This window comes from Pterocles gutturalis, unplaced genomic scaffold, assembly GCF_000699245.1.
Source record: "Pterocles gutturalis isolate BGI_N339 unplaced genomic scaffold, ASM69924v1 scaffold5407, whole genome shotgun sequence".
Lineage (NCBI taxonomy): Eukaryota > Metazoa > Chordata > Aves > Pterocliformes > Pteroclidae > Pterocles > Pterocles gutturalis.
The window spans coordinates 1-20,372 of NW_010115128.1; the positions used below are offsets into that span (position 1 = coordinate 1).

At 38.6% G+C, this 20,372-nt stretch overlaps 1 protein-coding gene across 1 annotated transcript; it reads left to right on the forward strand.

The window, feature by feature from the left end:
• The first annotated feature begins 2,603 nt into the window (after nt 1–2,603).
• Nucleotides 2,604–6,995, forward strand: RSL24D1 (ribosomal L24 domain containing 1). Its single transcript, XM_010075062.1, has 5 exons — nt 2,604–2,714; nt 4,298–4,370; nt 5,109–5,172; nt 5,644–5,729; nt 6,593–6,995. The coding sequence occupies exons 1-5, from the start codon at nt 2,664–2,666 to the stop codon at nt 6,664–6,666; spliced, it is 348 nt and encodes a 115-aa protein (XP_010073364.1). The 5' UTR covers nt 2,604–2,663; the 3' UTR covers nt 6,667–6,995.
• The last annotated feature ends 13,377 nt before the right edge of the window (nt 6,996–20,372 follow it).

Consider the following 20,372-nt stretch of genomic DNA (forward strand, 5'->3'; position numbering starts at 1 on the left):
GGGCGCCCGTGGGGCGGTGCTGGGTGGCGGGTGGGTTTGCCGTGGGGGAGCTGCTCCGCGGAGTGGTGCTGTGACCTGGCAGCTGTTGGTGCTGTCAGGAACAGCGTGGGCTCAGTTATTTGCTTTCAGTTTTTACTAAGAAGTTACATGTTTCACAAAGCAATAAAATCTTCATTCTTTATTTTTCTGATTTTGGAGAAGTGGAGGCTTCAGATTAATAGCGGGTGATTGTAGGGTTTTGAACAATCTAGATTAGGAGCACTGTTGTAGTTAGGCCCTGGCTGGCAGCCAAGCACCACACCTGCCACTCGCTCACCCTCCCTCCTCCTTGGGCTGGGGAGGGAATTAAAGGGATAAAGGGAAAGGAGCCTTGGGTGTTGACATAGGAAGACTTTCCTAACTACACTACAATAAAATTGAAAATAGTAATGATAGTAATGATGATAATAATAGTAATGTATACAGATATACAGATGAGTGATACAGAGTGAAACTGCTCACCACCCAATGACCAAGGCTCAGCCCAGTCCCGGCTAATGATCCCGGAGCAGGGAGAGTCCTGAAACCACAGTCCCAGAAAAGAGATAAAAGCCTGAGCTGACTGAGAGAGGGAGATGACCCAGAGAGAGAGAGACCCGGAGAAAGAGAGAAGACTTTTAGATGGACCCTCATCTATATACTGGGCATGGTGTGCGTGATATGGAATATACCATTGGCCAATTTGTGTCTCAATCCTAAACCAAAGGCCAAATCCTAGGCTAGTAACTGGGGCTGTGCTCCCTCCCAGCTTCTGCACCTGCCAGACACTGGCACAGCAGAGAAGCTGAACTGTCCCTGACTGTCCTGGCAGCAACTATAAACATCAGTATGTTATCAGCCTTCTTCTCAGCACAAATCCAGAACACAGACTCACAGTAGGTATTATTAAGAAAGTTAACTTTGTCTCAGCTGAAAGCAGGACAACTGTCTACTAAAGCTAATGGTTTATGTGTCTCTTGTGATACTCTACTAAAAGTTGTGACTCAGATATCTGATGTGACTTACCCAATTCAGGCTGTCAAAACAGGATATGCATAGCACTTTGGGCTCCACATTATGGTGACAATTTTGTACATAAAATGTTGTGTATGGTTTCCCAGCCTCTGCTGTGCTTCTTATCACTTCTATAGGGCATTGGAGACCCCAGTGTGAAATGAAGCTTAAGCAAATAGCTTCCTTCCTGTGCTCAGACATCAAAACAAATACTGGCTCAGCTGTATTGCTCATCTGAGTGACAGCTTTTCAGAATTTAGAGGCAGATGTAGATTGACACAGTTCCATTTACTAGAAAATGACTGAAGTTATGTGTTGTTTTTTTTTAAAGTAGCGCAATGGCAGGTTATTTGTGAACAATCTATGGAGAGCAGAATATAATGGCAGGTTTGCCTGAGTTAAGGTGAAAAAACGTGGTGGAAGAATGGTAAAAAAAAAAATGTGTGAACCTTTGCTAGAGGTTTCATGTTTTCTATTCATTTTGTTCAGAAGTGACTGTTAGATCGGAAGGAGAGCATGGTTGGAGAAAAATAGGGTTTTCAGAAACTCATGAATACCAAATGTAATTTTGAGTATTCTTAAGTAAAGTTTCATCTCTGCTCTGGATACGAGACAGCCCAGGATAGTTCAAAGTGATGTACAAATTTAGGGAAGACTAAGAACTGTAAATAGGGATAAGATTATGTCTCCCCCGCACTCCTGCCTCTTGTCTTGCTGCCATCTTGCTGCATACTCTTTTTGACTGGAAAACGTGTGTTGGATTTGGGGCAGTTTGGGATAGGGAGTTGTTCTTTAGCTTGGCTGTTAGTTACATCATGAAAACATCACCTGGGTGAACATAAGGCATTTCTGTGGCTAGCAGTGGCAGGTGCCTAAAATGAGTGTAGCATTCTGTAGAATATGCAGAAAAATGGAAGGGGGGGAAAAAAACAGGAAAAGCTCAGTTAGAATGTTTTGGCATATGCTTTAACAGCTTTCAGTAAATTCAGTCCAGGACTTAACTAATGTGCTTAGGACTCCTGCTACAGGGTAATCCTTAAGGCTTAAACCTACATTCCAGGAGACAGACTTTGTGTGTGTGTGTGTATATACATATTCCATTGAAAAATGTTATATGAGAGATGTGAGGATTTCTTGTTATTGTCAGGATGGCACTGTATCTGGAAAGTGCTAATAGGTATAGAAGATTGTTTATTCACAGTACAGGTTTGGTTTATAGTTACTTTTGCAGGTGATGATTTTCACAACTACGGTGTATTTTATTTATAATCAGCTTAATTTTAAGTATTTGTGCATGTCCCTGACAGCTGTGAAAATGGCTTCATAATGAAAAAAACAAGAATAGTGCTTGAAATCCTTTTTGTTAATAGCTGTATTTGAACTAAAAATATTGAAATTTGAAAGATGAATGTTTTTTTCAGTGAGTGATATTGTTAGAGAAACTTCAGTGTTTGATATTTTTGCAGTGGGGCAGGAACAATATGATTTGACTGCAAGTTTTTTTTCTTTTTTTTTCCTTTAAGATATTTAGATTCTGTTGCAAGCTTTTTTCTTTTTTTTCCTTTAAGATATTTAGATTCTGCAAATCAAAATGCCACAGGAACTTTAAAAAGAAGCGAAATCCCAGAAAGATGAGATGGACCAAAGCATTCTGGAAAGCAGCTGGCAAAGAATTGACAGTGGTAAGAAGCTGAACTGGTTCACACTACATTTGCTCACTGAAATGGCAGAAATCTAGCCTCTTCTGGCTGCAAACAGGTTAGGTTAGCTAGCTTAATGTGTTATTGTGTAATTAGATTAGCACGAGCAATGGGGTTAGTGGAGAAAAGAGGGATTGTGGAAGAGAACAGAATGGGATTAATGGAGAAAAGAGGGATTGTGGAAGAGAACATGAAAGTTTTTTTGAGAGTGAGCTATTCATTTAGCTCTACCATAACTTGGAACTTCTGTTTCAGCTTTCCTGTGGAAGCCAGTGTATCAGGTGTCTATGTCAGTAGTACATGGCAGTTCCCAAGTCCAAGGCATTTTTTTTTCCATCTGTAAATCTCTCTGTACATATACATTTGGTAGTTGTATTTCTGCAGTCAGATACTTTGAGTTACCAATTACCCCAGGAAGTCTCTCTATGAAGACACATAAGATAGTTACCTTTTGAAGTCTCCTTAAAGCATACAACGTATAGGAAGAGTCCTTGCATAGATAGGAATGTTTCAAAAACAGCATATGAGATCTTAAAATAGTTAAAAACAATTTCAAGACAAAGTTCCTTCAGTGGGAAAAATTCTAAATGCTTGTATTTGGTGGAACAGTCCTTAAATAATTCAAGAATTACTGTGACTTAATTACAATTTTTTGGACAGAATACTAACAATTTAGTAAGTATTTTGACACAGTGATGTGGTGTCTTCTGTGGAACTTCCAAGGGGGAGAATGTGATTTTATTTTATGTTCTAATGTGACTGAGAAGCCATGATTAAGTAGCATCTTCTGTAAGTGTATTTCTTGCTTTCAAGTTGTTTCTGGCTAGGCTGAATTGCCTTTTTGAAAATAACTTAAGATCTTAATTTAAAATTCCTTTATACATGTCTAAATAGGTAACAGTATGCTCCAATTTTGGGATATATCTATGTATGCCAAGAATTAAAACAATATATAAACTAGTGCTTTGTTGTAGTTTGGTTGGTATCTGTTCTTTCATTAGCCAGTTTCAGGGAGAGTGTCTGAATAGGCTTGTGACCAGGAAGAAGAAAAACCCCCCGCTGCCCCAAACACCACAGTATCATCAATTGAAATATTTCACAATTTCAAATGATTTTGTATTGTTGCAGCATTCTTAAAATGAAATAGTATTTATGTTTTGAGCCTTTTCAAAATTACAGGCTGTTGAGTAGAATTTATTTGACCTGCATTAAATTGTTTTGACTCTACACATTTTCAATTTTGCCTTCCACCTGTCTAGTCTACTTTGTATTTCCTACTCCACATTGGTCTTCTCTGTTCCTTCTGTCTTGCTAAAAAGAAAATAGCTGAGGGAGATGTTTTGGTAAATAGTTCTCTTCAGACAAATCACTGTGGCTTCTGACACTTCAAGGTGAAACACTCTAGTTTAGTAATCTCTAAAAGTTCTTAAAGTATAGGAACTGACATTCTGAAAGGGAAAAAAATAATGTAAAATATTAAGTTATATGACTGAGTGCTATAGTAAGAATGCATTGATCTAAATATGCTTCTGTATATAATCTGTATTTACTTTTTCTGAATATAGGATAATTCATTTGAGTTTGAAAAACGTAGAAATGAACCAGTGAAATACCAGAGAGAGTTGTGGAACAAGACTGGTGAGTCATTTTAGAAAAAAACAAAGCATTAACTAGGGGAGCAAACTTTTACTCTACAGGAACATGTTTTCAGAAGACTTCCTAGAATATTGACACTTTGTAGTGATTGTGTTTGAAATTACTGGAATCATGACCAAATTCTTATATGTGGAAGAGGTTTGAGTTGTGAACAGGTGTGGGACTTCACTTGATTTTATTTTTTTTTTCAGAAACTGGTTAGAAAATGAGATGCAGCATTCCTCTATTTTGAATTATTATCTTCGAAAAACCTTATTGGTTCTCCAGCTTTTTAAGAGGCTCCCAGTATAAGCCTTTGGTACTAATGCAGTTGTTTCTTTGTTCTCAGTCATTCCACTTGAGTTTGCTTAGTAAATCGATTGCTATAAAATGGAAGAGTTACTTATGTCATGAATGAATGCCACAAAGGAGAAGGTGGTAACTTCCATCTGATTTCAAGTAGAGTAAGAGTCTTTTGTAGTGATGGTTAATTGTAGAAAGTATGATTAGGCACAAAAGTGGAAGCCTAAATAATTTTTAAAACACAATTCATCATAGTTGGGACACAGAATATTCCCCTCCTCTGCTCTGTGAAGAAGGAATAACTTCCTCTATATAGTATAAGAGTTGCCTCTGCTATAGAGGTCTTACGGAGTACTGGTAGCATTACTCTGCAAAGTAGCCTGTATTTTCAACTGTATGTGTGTAAGCACATTTAAAACAACTTCTGCTTTATTTCAGTTGATGCAATGAAGAGAGTGGAGGAAATAAAGCAAAAACGCCAAGCTAGATTTATTATGAACAGGTGAGAAATATTTTTATTATGGGAGCTCTTGTGAATCTGTGTTAGACAGTCAGTCTTTCCAGAGAAATGACAAAAGTTTAAATGGTTATTGTACACACACAGTGAACCAAGTGGTGGGGTAAAATAGTTTGAGTGGACTTTAGTGCAGTACCAAACTACAACGCTTTATTGGCTGTCCAACGAGATCCGGCTTTTGGACAATCAGTGATAGTAGTTGTATCTTCTTGTTTGTAATAGAGTCTTAGATTTACGCACATTTCTGTTAAGAGTTGATATAGTGCTGGCTTTTTTTCTGGTTTTATATCCAGTATATGCTTGAATTGGTTTTCAAATACTTTTAACCCTTATTTCCTTATAATCATAGTTATTTACAGTTTACATAGCTTTAGCTAAAGACATGTGTCATGCATTAAAACGAAAACATACATATCCTCTTTGAAGGTAATTAAATTTAATTTTCCACCTCCTCAGATTAAAGAAGAGCAAAGAGCTGCAGAAGGCAGAAGACATCAAAGAAGTCAAACAGAATATCCATCTTCTTCGTGCTCCACATGCAGGTAAGAACTTGCTTTACCTGGTTGGCTTAAGTTAGCTTTTGTATACAATTTTATGGTGATTATGATGATTTTATGGTGATGATTTGATTTTTTTTTTTGTATGACTAATTCTGCAGATACATAATCTTGTGCATTTTTCTTACAATTAATTTGTCTGTTGAATATGGAGAATAGCTCTTGCCCCTAAATGTAAGCACTATCTTTGTTTTGAATCAAACATGCCTCTTTATTTATCTAGTCCTGCATTCATCCTTTCTTTTCCTTATTTGAGTATTTTTAACTTTGCTTATATTAAAGGAAGGATGCACAATAGCATGTAGTACATCTGCTTGTCAAACAACAGCTGCCTTTTCAGTGTTCTGTAATTCTTGCTGGGCCTCAAAGAGGACAGAATCAAATGTCAATCTTGGGGTTTTTTTTCTTCCTTTATAGTAGCATTGAGAGTTAACCCTATTGTCATCCAACACAGCATTCAGGAGGGCTTAAATCTTTACATAAAACTAACGTGTGAAGGCTATTGATCTGTTAAAAGTAATGCATTTTATAGTCCTTTGCAAGTTTCTGCTAGGTATTACCAGCTGTATCAAAGTTCATCATACTAGGTGAAAGTATATGTTGACTGCATTTTAGATTTTTGCATAAAAATAGCATTGGCTTTTCTGTTAAAATAATTCTTCAGTAGTTTTAGGTGGTGATGGAGGTTAGCAATAAATATGTGTAAGCTTGATGGGTTTACTTCTAAGCAACTCTTTAAGCAGTATATTTATGCTGTTTCACCTAGAATAGACACATACATTGTTCAAAGAACAGTTATTTGGGTTTAGAGACACATCTTGATTTAAATTTTTTTCTTTGCTTTGAAGGCACACCAAAACAGCTGGAGGACAAAATGGTGCAGAAGCTACAAGAGGATGTGGCTATGGAAGAAGACTCTTAAAATGCTTTATTTTTCCATTTATATCTCTTCAGCAGTTAACTGTTCCTTACTGCTTCACTTGACATCATTCAGAACTGTGCTTACAGTGGAAGTAAATACATTTTAATGAATAGTGGTCATTTACAGCTTGAACTATTCTTTGGTTTTATAAAAAATAATAAGATGGACAGTGGTTTGGGCGGTACTTGCAATTATGTAATCAGAGAAAACCTTGTCAGCAGGATGGAGAATATGGCATATTGTTTGAGATATTGTGTGCTCCTTGGAAAGTTACACTTGCTTTCTGGATAACTTTTCCCTGATAATTCAAGGAATAAAAGATGTTGGCCCTGGGCTTTTCCTATCTTGTCTGTTTTTCTTTTGTAGTGGTAAAAGCAGATAAAAATGTATCTTAATGGTTACAAGGTGGGGCAGGATGTATAATTTTTCATTGGTCCAGTGCAGTCCAGACTTATTTTCACTCTCGTCATTATGAAAATTTTTCTATTTGTTATGAGTTAATATAATGTTTGTTTGATCTCCTTTTTAAGTCGGCTTCCCCAGGGTTACATTGCAGTTGACACCTAAGCCTGGCAAACCTAATATTGATGTAGGACTTACTGCTGTTTGGAAAATAGTAATAGTGACAGCATCCTGTCTCAAGTTGGACTTGCCGTCCTCCTGACCCACCAGAATTCAAATCTGACATGTAATCAGTCTGATCGAGGTGCTCAATAAATCACACTTCTGTTTTTACCTAACACTCAGGATTATTTTGATAGAAAATAAGATCATGTAGAAGCGTAGGTATTTTGTGTATTGTAGTGGTACTTTGTTCAGTGTGTCATCAGTCCTGAGGTAAATACTCTGCATTTTTCAACTGTCAGCAGTTTATCTACAACAGTGTGATCAGAGAAGCCTTTCAAAGGCATTTAAAACAGTATTTACTTTCTTGTCACTGCTAGTTACCCTGAAAAACAGTAATTTGTAGTTCTGTTCCAAACTTGAATATGTGCTATATCAAGCACTGGAAAACTTGATTGTACCTACCACCTACACGTGTATTGTGTAGTTCAGAAAAGAGTTATATTTGAACATAGGAAAAGGGGTAGTGGGCAGTGTGTGAAATAAACAGGCATTGTACTCAGTTTTTCATCTCTTGATTTGTAAACTATATTTAGATGATTAGAAAACTTTGTTGTATTTTAGTGAGAAAAATTAATTCTAGTAATAATCCATAATTCCTTCATATTTTCATGAAATTAAAATTTTGCGATAATTTAAAATTTACTGTTAGGGTGATAGCTGATAAGCATTTAATGCGTTCAATATTAGTATTTCCCCTGTAAAGTGTAATATAAATAACATCTCAAAAGTATATGGTAAGTTTGCCAGAAAATATATGTCAGTGGGATGAAATCGCTAAGATGCTGCAATATGATCCTTGGATATAGTGAAGGCAGACCTTCACAGAATGTTAATTAGTACTTTTATGTGTGACTAGACAAGTTAACTCAGTATTTCAGCTTGGGAAATGTGTTTTTTGTGTGGCCTGTTTTACCATAGTATTTGATGTCTTTAATCCTTGAAGGGGGATGCTTTCTCTACAAATCTTTTAGAGATTTTTTTTTTTTTTTAAACTGAGTTTTAAAGATGATGTGTTCAGTGAGTGCCAAATTTTAATTTTCTCCAGAAATAGTAAAGTGAATCTGTGCAAAGCAAAGAAAGGTGATGAATCCCATTGGATGCTATGCAGTATTTATAGACAATCTTTTACTTCATATGAGGTTTTTTTAGCATTAAATAATTTATATTACATCGTATCTGTACTTTTTCTGTCCACATATCTTTAAATGAACTGCAATACTTAACTTGTTTGTGTGCTGTGCAGAAGTCTTTCTATGGGATTGTTAACCCTTTCCTATGAAGGATCTGTAAGTCATTTTTCAGCAGCTGGGAAGAATAATTTGGGGAGCACACTACAACCATAAATCCTAAAAATCCTGCAAGTTGTACGAGTTGCTTAACCTATGTACCACATTACAGCCTGTGTAACAGTATAATTGTAAGCAAGGGCCATTTGAAAGTTAATACCAAAGTTGTCATCATTGTGCAGGCGTGCCAGTTCCCTGAGCAGCAGAGACTTGTAGGCTGCTCTGTATACATTGTGAGTATGTAGGAGGTAGTTGAATTTAAAAATTTGTCATAAGTAACGTGTAGAGCTCCTGTTCTGAAGGTGCCCTTGTGATTTTTTTTTTTTTTTTTAATTGCTGTGGTGTCCTGGTTTCTTGTCTGTGTCAGCTGGAGCAGGATGCTGCTGAGACAGCACATGGTGAGGGGGCAACAACTGCAGCTGAAGAACAGCGTGGGGCTGGTGATCCTCCATCCTGCCCACGTCCACATAACCCACTGCATGCAGAGACCTTCCCAAAGAGCTGCTGAGCTGTGGAGAAATGGCAGTTTTTCTTTTTCTTTCAGGGGGCTCGCTGTCAAACCACATTTCTAGTAGGAATTGATCTTATTCAAAGACCTTTTGGTGAAGGGCTGTTATTTTCTTTGCTTGCCTAGGATGAACATTTTCAACTAAGCCAAAGCTGACTGAAGATTTCTTTAGATTTTTGATTTTGTTTACAAGGCTTGGAGAGAAATGTCCAACTGAGCGGTATTCTGGTGGTCACGGAGAAATACTGCCAAATATCAGGAAGTAAAAGCATTCCTCTTTCCACTTGGGCAGCTCTAGGTGAGACGCTGGCTTGGGGAGGGGTGCAGGGATGTGCAAACGGGGAGAGCCCTCCTCTGCCTCCTGCCTGTGGGCTGAGCAGTGCCCAGTCCTTTGGGGGAGCAGGACCTGCCTTCAGTTCCCCTTTTAATAGCAAGTCAGAGGGATGATTTGATGAGCAGCACATATTTATGCATTAGCATAAATATGTTGTATGTCCAAGTCACTGATCCTGTCTGTTGAGATCTAGTAGAAGTGGAGCACGAGTACAGTCTGTTACATGGCAGATGATGGTGTGTCCATTTGATTCAATATTTAATCAGAAAAATTATTTATTTATGAATAACTGGTAGTGCTTTATTCCAGTATAGTCTGTCTTGCATGGCATTTACTAGATCCAACAAACTCTTGCTGTTTTGTTTTTGTACTTGATGCCTTTCTTCAAAACAAAGTGTGATGGGCCTGATCAGAACAAATGTGATCCTCTGCTTTTAAGAAGTGCTTTTTACTTTTAGTTTCTGTCATCTTTTCTCACAAAACAAAACCAGATGTATGTGCAAAAGGTGGAAATGTGGATTTTAATAGTGATTTATGAAGCGACTTTTCTCGTATTTCCCCTTTTCCTCTTTAATCCATCACTTTAATGATTTCAAGTTGAACGCAGGCTTTGTTTCAGGAGGTTCACCTTGTGCTGACAGGTTTTGGCTGCTGCCTCACCGCCTCGTGCTGCAGAGCTCTGTGCTCCCCGTGGGGTTTACAGCCCTGCCCTGAGACCCCAGAGACGCCTTTTAGATCTTTTATCGGCTTGTATTCTTTTTTGGTGTGTGATTGTCATCATAACTACCCAAAACCTGACTGCTCAGGGGTGCTGCGAGGGAAGTATTTCTGTCCCAACTGGGAAGCCCGTGGTCTGTGCCGAGTGGCGCCATCTTAAAAATAACATTTGCTTTAGCTTTTGTGGGATGCTCGGGGAGGGAAGGAGGGAAAGAAGTGTTTATTTCCATGTATCAGTCTGTGAATCAAGCGTGCGTTTGTCGGCAGGTGTGGAGGCGCAGGGGTGTGGTGGCAGCGCTGTGCTGCTGGCTGGGCGGGGGCGCGCTCCTGAGGTAAAATGGCCCCGGGGCTGCCCCCAGACAGCCGCTGCGCCCCCCGGAGAGCTCGGGCCTGCTCTGCGGGCCTGCGCTTCTGCCGAGGTAATTTCCACGTTTTCATACAAAGTAAGAGATGGAGATGCTGCTTCTCACCTTTGGCCGTGGATTGGTTTTGCAATCCATGGCTTGTTGCTTCAGTTTCTGTGGTTTCCTGTGTTCTTGTGAAATTTGATCCTGAGAGAACAACTGAAAACATTAAGTGGTGGGTGATGGTGGGGTTTTCTGTTTTGCTTGTTTGTTGTTTTTTTTTAAAAAAAATGCTCTCAGATTTCCCTTTCAGTCTTTCCTTTGCAAGTGCTGACAAATCCGGTATGGAAAAAGTAAAAATTACTGCTTTCAATATAATCAAATTGTGCAGATTTTCTTCACAGGAAATTGGGCCTTCCAATATTTTTTAAAGATCTGACTTTTTAGTGCTTGGCAAAGGAAAAATCTTTTAGATTCTGTGGATAACCGTAATTTTGCAAGCTAGCTGAGAAACAAAAGGTGTTAAGATACAGTAAATGCATTTTGGAAATAAGACTTTTTTTTTTTTTTTTTTCTGTAACTATACTGCAAAAGCTTACAGCTTAAAAGCTTTGTTTAACCTTTTTTTCTGACCTCCTAAATATTAGATTTGGTTGGATGCCTTTTAGGTATTGAAAAACAGTTCCTGAGAAAAACTTGATGGTGACTGGAAACTTCTAGTTTGCAGAAGATGTCGGCATGTGGTGAAATTTACATAGCTAACTGACTTGAGGCGCTCTTACTCTGAGAGTAACAGTGCAATGGAGCCCAGAACACATACAAGATCTGTCCTTTCGTGACACAAAAAGCCATAAATCAGTTCAATATGTTGACATGGTCGTATGTGTCAATGGCTGGAAAGCAATATAGACAGCTGCTAATAGGTCCAAAGGCTTATGTCCCCGGAGACTGTATTTCAACCTCCAGGCTGTTCAATTCCTCAATTACTGTTCTGGCCTCAAAAATTCAATCTCCTTTGCCAGCCTAACTTATTTATGGATTGCACTGAGCTGCGACCAGGGAGAGCAGAAAGTCGAAATAAATCAACCACTGGTAAAATTGTTTAAGTCTGCTTGTTGTCTATCTATCTACTTTTAGATCTCAATTTAAAATGGCCTTATGCAGAGAAATGCCTAGGATTTATTTATTTATTTTTTTAAATTGGTATCAGTAATAATTAGTCTTTGGTGTTGTTTGCTAAATACAAAGAAGTTTTTTTCCTAATTGTGACCTAATTGACCTGATTATAGCCCTAGTGTTTTGAACACGCAGCATTACTTGAGACTGGGTAGGAACAGAGGGAGAAATAAGGATTTGTGGAGGTAGTTGAGTTGGAAGACATTCTTTCCTGGTTTTGGTTTGCTTTTGTTTTGGGGGTTTTTTTCCCCCTACTTAGGTTTTTCATATTCTATTTAGTTTGGTAAAGTCACTGTTGTTTCTTAGACTGCTGTTGCTTCACCTTTAAAAAGTACTCAGAGAACATTTTATCTTACATATGCATGGCAGTAAAGGTGTTTACTGGGTAAAGGGGGATGTCAGCTGTAGCTCTGCAAACAGCATGATTTATTAGTGACAGTTTCAGTACAGGGAACTGACTCCTGAATGGAAATAGATGTATTATTTATAAGGCAATAATATTGTGCATCCACTACTTATCACTTGTAATCAAGGCAGGCGTCTCTGCATAATTGAAAAGAAATTCTTGTTTACAGTTATATAAGCTGTTTTCTGTAAGGCTCCACTGTGCACTAAACTTCCTGATTAAGTGAATTGCTTTGTTAATCCACTATGACTGAAGTGATTCCTGAGTGGAGAATTTGAGAGATTTCTTAGTACTTGAGAAAATAAAAAGCTGTCAGAAATTCTCTCCTGTGTTGGAGCTAGCATTGGTTCCAGTATCTCTGTTTATGCAAGATGTTGACAAGGGTAATGTTTTCATTCTGTTAGCATCTCGTCAGAAATTGACTCTAAAAAGCGGTACTGGGTAAGGTGAGTAGTGGAAAGACCAAACTGTTTTCTTTCATACAATGACCATTGCCTGCCATTTCCAACATTGAGCAAGTTCAGATTGCACTTCAAATCCCCATGTATTCAGGCTGTACGTACTCCTGGACACAAAGCTTGGGGACAGAGTAGTACAGGCCATACAGGTTTAGCTTCATTCATAAAGGTGGCAGACCTGAACCCAGCAGTCTTCAGATGCAGCTGTGAAGACAGCTTTTTCTTCTAACAAGCCTAACAAACCAATTTTGGAAGTGAATTTGGAAGTCAGAAAGAATGAGACAGGCTGGCCCCTGGGCTGCTCCCACCTTCTGTGGTGAGTTGTGCCTGGGTGCAGATGGAAAGTCATTCAAGGTTAATTTGGTTAGGTCTACCTGGTTTAGGAGTAATCTCTGTGGAAAATATTTCTTTTGAAATAGAAGACAAAGATATCATAATGTGATCCTAATTAATGTGTAGTATTTAGAAAAAAATACTATTTATCCTGGAGCTAGGAATAAATTCAGAATGATCATGCATGAAGCACATTCTAATACAGATTTCTTTAGGGCATGGCCTTGCTACTGCTTGGGATGCCTCATATAGTGGATCCCCCAGGATATCTGGGGAATAGTGTGATGCTGCTTTTAAAGAACTTGTGCTTTTTCTCCATAGATGTTTACCTCTGTGTCTGGTGTTGACTTGGGAGGAGATTGTGTGCCAGATTTTGTCACTGGCGCTGTCAGAAAGCTGTAATACAAAGGTGACAGGAAGCATTCTTCACTTTTCACAGCTGATGTGGATTCATTTGTTTCAAAAGGGAAGGAGATGGCTCTCGGAAAATTGCTTTTACTGGCTGTTGAAGGCTTTCTACAGCAGATATATAGAATTCAGGTTCTGCTTACAAACATACAGCTGTGAACATGGGAGGCATTCTTAGGTCAAACTAAAGGTGCTTGAGCAGTATAAAAACCTGTAGGTCTCTTATAACAAATTTATCCATTTTCTCTGTTGAAAGGAAAATAGTGTCTGCAGGAAGCAGTATCACAAACTTTTTCAGTGATCATCATGGTCTGCACCTCACTCAATTTGACTTATTTTCTTTTTGTATCATATGTAATGATTTACATGAACCTGGTCATATGAGGAACATATAAACCATACTCTCCGTGTTTTCTAAGGATAGGCCAACTTTTGCTGAACTACTTCTCCCAGACTGTGTAGGTTTTTTGTCAGTCATTTAAATCTGCCTTAATTACATGAGTGTCATATGTTTGTCCAAATTTTTTAATAGTTTTTCACCTTTCATGACAATCATGTTGAGTCCAATTTTGGAAATCTTTAAAGCCTTTAGACTGAAAATAGAGGAATATTCATGCTGGTTCATATCAAAAGTCCATTTAACCTAGTGCAACCTGTGGTGGCCAGTATGGCAGATCCTTTCAGAGAAGTGTAACAAAGCATGCTTCTGAGTGACCTTTTCCATGGTTTATCTTCCCAAATTCAAAGAGTCAGTAATTTAGGAATTTCTTTGGAAATTGCTGGTGAACCAGTCTTCTATGGCTGTATCTAACCTAATTTTGAACCCCTCTGTACTTTCATTTCTCAAATGTGATGTGGTGATGAACACTCCTGCTTAATTGCTTATTGTGAGGAAGAACTTATTTGTGATTTGGGTTTGATACCGTTGTCTGAGCATCTTTGTTGCTCTTTCTTATATCTACTCTTCTTGTCTGGCTTGTGGGATGGAATGATGAGACATTCTTGCAATATCCAAGATATGGATGTGCCTTGGATGTCTACACTGTTTCCTCTTTGTTCTTCGTTTCTAACTAACTGTCTCTTCAATGATACCCCTACCTTTCTCCTGCATATTTTGCAGAAAGAAAAATAACTTTTACTACTCACATTTCTTCTTATTTAGAATTTGCCAGGTCATTTGCTATTTTATCTTTCTGAATATTTCGGGAACAGACAAGTCCATGGCTACCTGAATGTCATGGTTAGGATTTGCTTTAAAGAGAAGTGAGATAGGCAATATTATAAAAAAATAAACAGACACACAAAAAAGAACTGCAAAGGGATTAAATTGTGTCAAAACAGATCTCAACAGATGGGCATCTGCTGCTCTTACGAAGCCAAGAGTATGACCTTGAATGCTCTCTGTTCATGAGAACTGTAACTGGGAAGCAAGTGGTGCTGTTGTCTTAAATGCTTGGGCATAGTTGATCATAGATGCAGGGAAGTGTTCACTGGTGTGGAGTTTTATTAATTCTTTACCTGTCAGAAGTAAATTCTGACATCCTAAATACAGTATGCAGTTTCCCTTCCCACACATTACATGCAATAGCTGAGTGGTGAGTAGACAGCTACAAGTCAGCAGTATTTGATTCCTGGTTCAGCTTTCCTCAGTAATTTTATTCAATGTGCTCAGCTTTTCTGAGTCCTGTCTAAAATGGTCTACCAGATCGCAAGGAGTACATTCCCTCTCTTCCAGCTTTTCAGTGCATAGTGAGGGACTGAAGTGGGACTTACCCCAGCAATTAGTCTCAATTTTGTTTTAGAAGCCTACAGGACATTTTTAAATGTCATTTCAATCTTACTTTCCCAGCTCTGAAACAGAGTTCCTTTCATTCATCCCTTACATCTTTTTTTTTGACAGATGCATGTCACCCACTGGGGCTTCTAGGGCAGGGTTCAGTCATGAGACAGTTTTACTGGTTGCTGTGGAAGTCAGACGGGACTGTTAATGTGTGTGCCTCACACAAATCAGTATAATACAAATCAGACATGGTGCCATTCAGTAATGACTTTGTTGGTCTGACCTCAAACACCTGACTGGGAATAAAGAAGGTCCCATGCAAACAAGAGGTTGACTGTTGTTTTACTCGGTGAATGCCTAGGGCATGGGATGTCTTCCTTATTTCTGCTTCTTTGTCTGAAGTTAAATAATTGGAAATTCTAGTAGATCTTACATCCAGTAACACCTTGTATTCCGTATGATTTTTCCTTTAAGCCATGTTTCAGAAACCCTCTCTGCTCGTGTAATTTGGAAATCCTACAGACAAGTGTAAGTCTAGTAAGCAACCAACCTCAGCACTGAAATCTCTATATTTAATATCACTAGCAAGATGACAAAAAAGCTGAAATATTCCTAAACTATTCACTGAGGAAATAGTCACATCTATTTTTTGATTCCAAGATTCCAGATTTTATGATTTATAGCATGAAATGTAATCCAGTATTTTAAAATGTAATTTAAAACTTTTTTCCTTAGCCTTCAAGCTTGTGAAGAATGTATCTCAGCCAAGTGTGAATGCCTTAAAAAAGTGATGTCTTAGTCTGCAGACAAGCAAAGCAGCTAGACAAAAGGTGAGACATTTCCACTATTCTAAACCCTGTTTTAATTCTGAAACTTTGGTTAGTTAAAACTGGCAACTCTTCAGCTTGTTGATCACAGTAGCCTTTGATTTCATCTCACTGTCCAAAAATGACTCTAACTACCTGACAGCCCTGAAGGTTTTTAAGCTGAAGTTGTTGATCAAAATCTTTCAGGCATTATCAAAAATTCAGAGGAAGGCAAAGTCAGCATTCAAATAAATATATGGATTGCTATACTAACTATATCATGTCTTTTCATAGATAATTCTTAAAATTGCTCATTTTGTCTTTAAAACAAAACAAAGAAGGACCAGTTAATTCCTGTCAGAAAACAGTGTAAAATTAGGAGGGAGAGTAAAGTCCATGGCTGAAATCAGGTTTGCATGGCCTGTGTTTTAGAAACGTGATCTGCTTGAGCCATTGCAGCCTGAAGGCTGAAGTATTTTTCTTGAAAACTTGATGATGGGATCTGAGATAACTAGTAACCTAGGGCATACTCCTAAGGATGCAGAAAATGCAGTCAGAAAAGCTTTCCTTTCTTGGATGATAAAAACTTGAAATGACTCTCAACATCCAGTCATTAGCATTCAAAGCCCTATCCAGTCACAGAGAAGTCTTTTTGCTCTTCTTTCCTCAGTGTTAGATTTATTACATGGTAAGAATTTGATACAGAAGCCAGAACCTGAAGGTGGTGTTCAGTGTATTGTGATTCGGCTGCCTGGCAAAAGATCCTGCTTTGGCAGTCCCCAGACTGATCTTGTGAAATATTCCTGAGGGATGGAGATTTCTTTTCAGAACTGTCCTCCTTTGGTGTGACCATCTGTCTCTATACAGTCACTTGGGCAAAAATATAAATTACAAACAGGAAATTGCCCTGTTGCCAGATTAGCTGCAGAATATGCACTGAAGCTGCTTCTCACTCATGAGGATTTAGTGCCAGAGTTCTTTGCTAGGGATAAAACACTGTATCATATTTTCCCTTCCTGTTGGTGCTGGATTATAAACTAAATCCTGCTCGTTTTACTTTCTGAAGTAGTCCCAAAGGATTTTGGTGGGATTAATTGCATATGAAAAGCAAGCAGGATTTGGCATTCTGTGTACTTGGAAAATGAAGTAGAGGTAGACATTATCAAAAGCTTGAGCTTACTGATGCTATTTCAGCTTGTCTTGTGATCTGAATATTTTCTGCTGAATGCTTATTTAAAGATGCTCATGTAACCTCAGAAAAATCACTTTAAGTTCTGAAAAGGAAAAGGAAGAAAAGGATCTCAATTCAGCAAAGACTTGAAATAATTACTCAAGTCCCTCTTCCTCCCTGATATTAGGCACATATTTAGGTGCTTTGTTGAATTTGGGAGTAAACTAAGTACTCCTTTTTTTCCATCAGATGCACATTATTTTTTACTGTAGTTTTTCCTCTGTAATATTCTGAAGCTTCTGCTGGGGAGAGGATGTGAAACACTTCGGACATAATGCCCTGAAAAAGGTTTTGTTCTATGGATTTAGAGTTTGCAGAAGAAATTTTAATTCTGGAGATGGTGTGGGTGCATGTAGGGATGAAGATCTCCAAAAGGTAGAAGTCAATACCTGATCAATTTGAGACAGTTAGAGCATCAACTGTCCCAGATTTCAGATTTTATGTGATGGGGGAGTGCACGAAATTATGTCAAAACAGACCTAAACCTTTTTTTTTTTTTTTTTTTTACCCCTTCTAATCTTTTGTAATCCATTTTTATGGCTTTCCAGTGAGGCTATTTCACCTACCTCATTCTTTAACCTTTTTGAGGTTGCCAATACGTAATTAAGGATTGATTTTTGAATGCTGTGAGAAATCTGTTTCAATTACTTGTTCTCCTGCAGTTTGACTGTGTTTACAGTACTCTAGAAGGATCCTTTGGGGAAGGATGACTTTTCCTACTGAGGGAATGGATGGAATCTGGGTGTCCAAGTGCCCTGGGAGCACAGAGCACATGTGGCAGGAAGATCAGGGAAGACATAATGTAGTTTACCCAAATCCTTCAGAATGTGTGGACCTAAGGTGAGAGCCAGAGTGGCCTGGTTAATCCCAGGACCTCAGAGGCACCATCAGTTTTCAGAAACTAATGTCAAGATCCTGAAGATTGTTGTAATCTCAAGTGGAACAGGTGGGCTTGTGTGGAAGCTGAGCAATGGAGAGGGGAGGAAGCACTGTTTGATACCCTGAGCACTAGAGGTGCAGGGTTTCTATGCAACAGGGGTTCCTTGCTGCTTTTGTTTTTCTATCTGTAAAATTAAAGCTAAGTATTTTGCAAGGATAACATCCAAGTCTGTCTTGGATGTGTTGTGCCTTGGGCTAGAAAGGAGCAATCTGGATCTGAGGGCATCAGCTTTTCAAGGGAGACTGACTTTACAGCAGCTTTCGTGCAGGCTGTGTAACAGCTAGAACAACAGCTTTCAATAAATAGGAAGTTTCTCTTGTACTTTCTTGCTGCCCTGCAGCTGTCTGTTCCAGCCATCACCATCATCCTTCACAGCTTCCCCCACAGCTCCCTCCATACCTGTCCTCTGTCTCCTTGCATGGTGGTTTCTGATCCTTTCTTAGTCCATAGGCACTGTTATGATAAACATGCCTTAGGAAATACTAACACACGATCGATACTACGAGCTTCATTTTGAAAACTCCATATGAAAAGTGTTCAAGTAAAATCCAAGTCCATGATTCCCCCTCCTGAATTTTTTATTCCAAGGAAGCATATTAACTTCCTGAATGAACTAAAATGACCAAAAATTGCATGACGTGGCCTTCCCTTGGGGCAAGGGCACGGTGCTCTACTTGTCTGTGTCTCTACATTTGCTGTCTCAGTTACCTCACGTATTGGCAGCCCAGAAGTCTTTATGGGGGCATAGATAATAAATCCTGCATGATCACTTTCTTACTGTTGTTGCATGATCTGGGTGATTTAATGCCACTCTCGGATGGTAACAGACAGCAGCACAAAACACCAGGCCCCGAGAGCTAGATGTGAAATAATTGCTGTGGTGCTCTTTGCCTCTAATTCCAGACAGAGGGGAGACCTGATACATGGTTTAAGTGCTGAAATATGTAATACATTTTTAGTGTTTTTATGGGAATCTTTCACATCGTGTTTAGGTTTTCATCCATCATGTGGTATACTGGTTGTTTATCAAAAAGTCCAAGAACCAAAGGCATAATTTCATGTAGGCTGAGATTAAGGAAGCACAATGTTTGTGAGATGCTGGTATTTTAAACACTTTTGACTAAAATTTATTGTACTCATAAATAAGAGAAGAAATTCTTGACGCTATTTTTCACATCCATTTTTGAGCATTTCTTTTGAGTTATCATGATTTGATCTCAGATGTTCCCAAGTGTCTTTGTTTCAGCCTGTCTTATCTGAATACTGATGGTGATAGATGAAAACAGAAGATCCAATTACTTAATCTTTTCACACATGCTTTCACTTTTAGCAAAGCAGCAAAGTGCAAAATCAGAGCATGTTTAAGACAATTTCAGTCCTCTTTTTTTAGTTGTGGTATATTACCTCTATAAGCAACAGCTGATGGTATGTGCAGCATAACTACTTGAATGAACTATATGTACTACATCTTCTAATTCTCAGTGCCCGGGTGTTTAGTATGAAGAGTTATTTTATTGGTTAATATAGCTTTGCAGCATCATTAGTGGGGAAATGGGAAACATACAAGAGGTTCTACAGATACTGCAACATACCAGAGAAGCAAGCTTGTTATTTTTATCCTGCAACAAATTACACCCACTCCCTACTGTATGAGATGCATTTATTTTTTCATCTATGTCTTATTCATCCCGCAGTTGTCATCATGCTTTTCATTTTGTTTGTTACCAAATCTGCCCGAGTCTGATCTTGTGGCATCACATTTAGATTCTGAACTGCGTCATTGTCTTGCCATCTGTTAAAGCCCTATGTCTGCTGAGCACTATTGTGAGAGAGCTGCCAGTTGCTAGCCAAGTCAGAGAAGGTAGCAGATTTTTAATTATGCAGACAGGATGGGAGTGGTGGGGGACTGAACGGTGAGTGATTATTGCTCGGGCAGTGGCTGTGTCTCTCAAACAGCCTGCTAAAAGCGGGCAGTCTACCAGAAGTGGTTAATGTTGTGCAGGTGTAACTGCTCTTTGGAGATAAGCTGAGGGGAGTGCGCCCTTTGGGGGGGACTGTGAGTGATGGGTGCCAGCTGTGTGAGAAAAGTGGGCACAGAATTAATTTAATCACAGGTTTTGTAGCTGGAAGAAGCTGTAAGCTCCCTGTAGTCTGCCTTCTGACCTAATGAATGCTGAACCTGTAGCTTCTTGCTTTGATAAATGAGAAGGCCCATATAAATAATTTTACCTTGATTAGTATTCAGGATAGGCCACTTTGGAACTGAAAATGAAGAGATTAGGTGTATGTAGCCTCTGCCTGTTGGATACATACAATCTTCAGACCGTTTTGCACCAACAGGTTGCTGGGTGC

Excerpts from the sequence above, each read along its gene's own strand:
- RSL24D1 (XM_010075062.1), top strand. The coding sequence starts at position 2,664 with ATGAGATGGACCAAAGCATTCTGGAAAGCAGCTGGCAAAGAATTGACA. Across the intron at positions 4,371-5,108 it reads AGAGTTGTGGAACAAGACTG|TTGATGCAATGAAGAGAGTG; the intron begins GTGAGTCATTTT and ends GCTTTATTTCAG. Across the intron at positions 5,730-6,592 it reads TCTTCGTGCTCCACATGCAG|GCACACCAAAACAGCTGGAG; the intron begins GTAAGAACTTGC and ends TTTGCTTTGAAG.